This window comes from Cebus imitator, unplaced genomic scaffold, assembly GCF_001604975.1.
Source record: "Cebus imitator isolate Cc_AM_T3 unplaced genomic scaffold, Cebus_imitator-1.0 Scaffold5, whole genome shotgun sequence".
Classification (NCBI taxonomy): domain Eukaryota; kingdom Metazoa; phylum Chordata; class Mammalia; order Primates; family Cebidae; genus Cebus; species Cebus imitator.
Window position 1 is genome coordinate 12,909,273 of NW_016107320.1, and position 6,414 is coordinate 12,915,686.

The following is a 6,414-nucleotide window of genomic DNA, read 5'->3' on the forward strand; positions in this document are numbered from 1 at the left end:
TGAGCCACCATGCCCAGCTAATTTTTTGTATTTTTAGTAGAGACAGGGTTTCACCATGTTGACCAGGATGGTCTCGATCTCTTGACCTCGTGATCCACCCGCCTTGGCCTCCCACAGTGCTGGGATTACAGGCTTGAGCCACCGTGCCCGGCCAACTTTTTTTTTTTTAAATAGAGACTATGTTGCCCAGGTTGGACTTGAACTCTTGGGCTTAAACAGTCCTCCTCCCTCAGCATCCTGAGTAGCTGGGACTACAGGTCCATACTGCCGTGTCCAGTTTCTCCACATAACTATTTTTTATTCTTTAGGGTATTAATAGACCAATGCCGCAGTCTGCTTCAGGGGCAAACATCGCCAAAGAATCTGAGTTCTGCAGTAGGAGTAATACTAGAAATGATGACTATCTGGATGTTGGCATTGGGCAGGTAACTAATTCTCTGATCATTTTATCACCTGTTATTGGTATGGTAGAAACAGATGTAACTTTATTACTAATAAGATATGCTTTTATTTTCTTTCTTCGAGGTGTCTGTGAAATACCCCCGGCTCATCTATAAACCAGAAATATTCTTTGCCTTTGGATCTCCCATTGGAATGTTCCTTACTGTCCGAGGACTAAAAAGAATTGATCCCAACTACAGATTTCCAACGTGCAAAGGTTTCTTCAATATTTATCACCCTGTAAGCATTGTATAGCCATCGTGATTTTACCTAAGTATTAGGGCTTACTGGTAGAGAACATACGATTTTCTGTTGTGTTAATTTGTTTTTTTTTTCCTATTCCATTCTCTAGCAATGAGATAACTTATAATAGTATTGCTTTGGAAGTTATGGGGCAGAACTGTACATTTTTAAAAAATGAACTTATGATTATTGCTTAAAATACGTAGTTCTGGTTGTGCATGGTGGCTGATACCTATAATCATAGCACTTTGGGAGGCCGAGGCAGGAGGTTTGCTTGAGCCCAGGAGTTGAAAGCTGTAGTGAGCCATGGTTGCACCACTGCACTTCAGCCTGGGTGACAGAGCAAGAAAAAAAAAAGGTTATATAGTTTCCAGACTTTCTGTGTTCAGCAGAGGTAAATGTAGCTCTTGTTTTTTCTATGTAGTTTGATCCTGTGGCCTATAGGATTGAACCAATGGTAGTCCCAGGAGTGGAATTTGAGCCAATGCTGATCCCACATCATAAAGGCAGGAAGCGGATGCACTTAGGTAAGCCTGAGCATAGAACTTGATAATTCTAGACCTTTTGGCCAGTGCAAAGGGCGTCATTCACTCTGTTCAGCTGTGCTGGACCTTAAACTCTTTAAATCATTTAATGTTCTCTATGTGTTTCAGAACTGAGAGAGGGCTTGACCAGGATGAGTATGGACCTTAAGAACAACTTGCTAGGTTCGCTGCGGATGGCCTGGAAGTCTTTTACCAGAGCTCCATACCCTGCTTTACAAGCTTCAGAAACGGGAGAAGAAACGGAAGCAGAACCGGAATCAAATTCAGAGAAGCCTAGTGGTCAGTGACACTGTACACACTGACCAGCTGCCAGATAAGAGGGATGCCATGGTGTGGCATTTTTCATAGCTAATTTCACAGTTAAAATCACATTCTTTTGCTTTAATTTTCAACTTCTAAAGAGCTCTGTTCCTGCTTTCATTTAGTATAAACCCAAGGCAAATGACCCAGCTATAAAAGGTACAGTAACGAGATGTGTTGAGCAAAAGCAAAAAAGGGGATTGGACAAAATTAGTGTGACCTGAGAAGGAGCTTTAAGGAGATTGAGAGGAGGAAGATGAGAGAGAGCTCTCTGAACAGAGAGTAGCTCATTCTGCGGTAAACTTGGAGTGTGAGGAGAACTTAACAGGATAACCCTGAGGGTCAAAAGGTTTTAGATTCTTATGGTTCTTCCATATCCAGATGTTAACACAGAAGAGACCTCTGTGGCAGTTAAAGAAGAAGTCCTGCCTATCAATGTGGGGATGCTGAATGGAGGCCAACGCATTGACTATGTGCTGCAGGAGAAGCCTATTGAAAGTTTTAATGAGTATTTATTTGCTTTACAAAGCCATCTGTGCTACTGGTGAGTGTTGTTTATTTTTGTTTCTGTTTCGTTTATCTGTTTCATAGATATTTGATAGATGTAGAAAAAGGAGGATAGGTGTTGGCTGGCTCAGGCTTGGAAGCTCAGCACTTTGGGAGGCCAAGGTGGAGGACTGGTTGAGTTCAGGAGTTTGAGACCAACCTGGGCAACATAGCAAGACCTTATCTCTACAAAAAATAAATTAGCTGCGTATGGTGGTATGCGCTTGTAGTCCCAGCTACTCAGGAAGGTGAGGTAGGAGGCTCACTTGAGCCCAGGAGCTCGAGGCTGCAGTGAGCTATGATCATACCACTGCACTCTGGCCTGGGTGACAGAGCAAGACCCTGTCTCAAAAAAAAAAAAAGGATAGACATGTGTACCTTTGGGATTAAAATGACTTCTCATTTAGACAGCACAATCATGCCATTTCAAGAACCTGGTTTAAACACACTTTTATTTTGCAGCTGGGTAAAACATGGTTGAGGCTAATGATGCCAACAACCATAAGTTCAGTTAGCTTGGTGTTAAAAATGTGTCTTTCGGCCATTTAGGTGCATATGAGTGAATTGGAACAAGTAACATTACTGTTGTTGGAAGTATTATAGCGACCCCATTTGAAAGCATTTAGGTAGCTAGATCAGAATTATTATTATTTTATCATTATTTGAGTCAGGGTCTTGCTGTGTCACCCAGGCTGGAATGCAGTGGCATGCTCATGGTTCACTGCAGCCCTGACCTCCTGGGCTCAAGTGATCCTCCCAACTCAGTCTCTCCCTAGTAAGTAGGATGACAGTTGTGCTCCACTATGCCCAGCTAATTTTTGTAATTTTTTTTTTGAGATGGAGTCTTACTCTGTTGCCAGGCTGGAGTGCAGTGGCATGATCTCAGCTCACTGCAGCCTCCACCTCCCAGGTTCAAGTGACTCTCCTGCCACAGCCTCCCGAATAGCTGGGATTACAGGTACCCACTGTGATGCCCAGCTAATTTTTGTATTTTTGGTAGAGATGGGGTTTCACTGTGTTGGCCAGGATGATTTCAATCTCTTGACTTCGTGATCCCCTCATCTTGGCCTCCCAAAGTGCTGGGATTACAGGCGTGAGCCACCATGCCTGGCCAATTTTTCTTAATTTTTGTAGATACAGGGTTTCTCCACGTTTCCCAGGCTGGTCTCAGACTTAAAGCAATCAACCTGCCTTGGCCTCCCAAAGTGCTGAATTACAGGCATAAGCCACCATACCTGGACATAATTATTATTATTATTATTTTTTTTTTGAGAGGGAGTTTTGTTCTTGTTGCTCAGGCTGGAGTGCAGTGGCATGATCTTGGCTCACTGCAACCTCCGCCTCCGGGTACAAGCAATTCTTCTTGCCTCAGCCTCCCGAGAACCTGGGACTAGAAGCACGTGCCACCATGCCTGGCTAATTTTTGTATTTTTAGTAGATATGGGGTTTCACCATGTTGGTCGGGCTGGTCTCAAACTCCTTACCTCGTGATCCGCCCACCTCAGCGTCCCAAAGTGCTGGGATTACAGGCGTGAGCCACTGTTCCCGGCTAGAATTATTATTAAATATAATTGGTTACCTGATGGATTGTGGAATGGATTAATGACACTTATGGAAATTCAGGCCAGGTATGGTGGCTCATGCCTATAATCCCAGCACTTTGGAAGGCCGAGGAAGGATGATTGCTTGAGGCCAGGTGTTAAAGGCTGCAGTGAGCAATGAGCCTGAGTTGCAGAGTGAGACCATGTCTGAAAAAACAAATAGTATAAAACAATACCAATTAATTACTAAAGAAGTTGACATAAAGAAAAATAAAGCAAGGAAAATAGGATGGGTCAGAGATAAGTGTTTTAAAAATGAAAGCTCAGACCAGCCTAGCCAACATGGCGAAATCTCATCTCTACTAAAAATACAATTAGCTGGGTGTGGTGGTGCTTGCCTATAGACCCAGCTACTAGGGAGACTGAGACAGGAGAATTATTTGAACCCAGGAGGCAGAGGTTGCAGTGAGGTGAGGTTGCTCCACTGGACTCCAGCCTGGGTGACAGAGTGAGACTCTGTCTCAGAAAAAGAGAAAGCTTCAAAGGTCCTAATAATTTTTCTCTTGAATTCTGAAAAGGAATTATCATCTGATGTAATCACTATCATTTGTATATAATAAATACAGTAGAGGCCATGACATAAAATCAAAGTGCAGTTCATTAAAACCAATCTTGTAAGGGGCTAAAATAATGCTAAGAATGATCTTTGCTGATCTGGCTTGATAGAAGAGTTCTTTTAATATTTCTGTGTGGGCAGTACATTTATATGGTTTGAAATTCAAATAAAAATAAAATGAAAAGCCTCTTTTTTATTTTGTTTCTTGCTAACTAGTTTCTTCCGCATATATGGCTAATGTAAGATATCTTCCAGCCATCTATTTTATGCCTCCATAGTGTATATATGTATGTGAATATATTCTTTCCCTTTTTTAAAAAATATAAATAGTATCATATTAAAGGCAATGTTCTGTGCCTTGTTTTTTCTACTAGTATACGTTGGCATTTTTTAACCCTTACATGTAGTTTCCTCATTTTTTTAATCTGCATAGTCTTCCATTGTCTAAATACACCATAATTTATGTATCCAGTCCTCTACTCGTGGACTTTCAGGTTTCCTTTTCCTTTGCATACACCTTGTTGATATCCTTTCACCTACTCATGAGTGTATTTGTAATGTAAAATACTTTAAATTGGAATTGATGGCATAAAGGTATATACATTTGTAAAATTTGATAAATATTGCCAAATAAGAGATTGTACCTTTTTATACTCCCAGCAATAATGTATGAAAGTGTGTTTCTTCACAGCTTTTCCAACACAGTTTCATTAATTTTAAATCTTTGCCAATTTGTTGGGTCGAAAATGTACATTATACTCTACATATTTAAATAATACACATTTGATGAGTTTTGACATGCATATACCGGTGAAGCCATCACCACAATCAACTTAATGAACATATTCATCACTCTGACAAGTTTCCTTGTGTCTTTGTAATCCTTCCCTTTTCTCTTCACCACTCCTCCTAATTTCCAGGGAGCCACTGATCTGTTCTGTCACTATAGATGTGTTTGCTTTTGACTTCTATTTGGAATCATACAGTGTGTGTGTGTGTGTGTGTGTGTGTGTGTGTGTGTGTTTGAGACAGAGTCTTGTTCTGTCATCTAGGCTGGAGTGCAGTGACACAATCATAGCTCACTGTTGCCTAGATCTCTGGGCTCAAGGAATCCTCCCATCCCAACCTCCTGATTAGCTGGGACTGCAGGCATGTGCCACTGGGCCTGCCTAATTTTTGTTTTTGTAGAGATGGTGTCTCACTATGTTGCCCCCATTGGTGTCAAACTCTTGGCCTCAAGCATTCCTCTTTGGCCTCCCAAGCTGTTGGGATTATAGATGTGATCTCAAAATAACATAATTATTTTGAGATTCATTCATGTTGTGTATATCAATAGTTTGTTCCTTTTTATTGCTGAGGAGTATTCCTTTATATGGATATATCACAGTTTATCCATTCACCTGCTGATGGATATTTAGATAGTTTCCAGTTTTTGGCTATTAACGAACAAAGCTGCCAGGAACATTCATGTATAAGACTTTGCATGGACGTATTCTTTAATTTCACTTGGGTAAATACTTAGGAATGGAATGGGTGGATGCCATATGGAAATGTATCTTTAAAAGAAAATGCTGAACTGTTTTGTCACCAGCAGTTTACATCTCTGTCAGCAATGTTTGAGAGTTCCAGTTGCTCCACATCAACATTTTTTTTTGGGAGAGAGTCTCACTCATCTATAATCACCCAGGCTGGAGGGCAGTATTGCGATTATAGCTTACTGCAGCCTCGACCTTTTGGGCTCAAGTCATCTTTCCATCCCAGCCTCCCGAGCAGCTGGGAGTAGCTAGGACCGCAGATGTGCACCACCATGCCCAGCTAATTTTTACATATGGCTATCCAGCTATTCTAGCAGCATTTGTTGAAAAGTTCATCCAGATGAAGTAACTGTTGAATTGCCTTGACACCATGGTGAAAATCAATTGACCTTATATATGTGTTTCTATTTCTGGACTTTATTCCATTGATTGCTTTGTCTTGATGCCAGGAAAACACTTAAGGTAGTTTTATAAGTCTTGAAATCAGGTAGCATGAGACTCCCAATTTTGTTCTTATTCAAAGTTATTTTGGCTATTGTAGGTCTGCTGTATTTCCATATATGATTTAGAATCAGCTTGTTAATTTCTACAAAGATGTTTGCTGCGACTTTGTGGTTGCTCTTTTTTTTTTTTTTTTTTTTTTTTTT

General features: G+C 40.8%; 1 protein-coding gene across 3 annotated transcripts in view; it reads left to right on the plus strand.

Annotated features, from left to right (window-relative positions):
- Positions 1-6,414, plus strand: part of DDHD2 (DDHD domain containing 2) — a 31,355-nt gene that overhangs the window by 19,579 nt on the left and 5,362 nt on the right. For all 3 annotated transcript variants that reach the window (XM_017536675.2, XM_017536674.1, XM_017536677.2), the window contains 5 exons: positions 309-425; positions 526-681; positions 1,109-1,211; positions 1,338-1,508; positions 1,911-2,073. In XM_017536675.2, the coding sequence (XP_017392164.1) occupies positions 309-425; positions 526-681; positions 1,109-1,211; positions 1,338-1,508; positions 1,911-2,073 (710 nt within the window). The remainder of the gene's footprint in view (positions 1-308; positions 426-525; positions 682-1,108; positions 1,212-1,337; positions 1,509-1,910; positions 2,074-6,414) is intronic.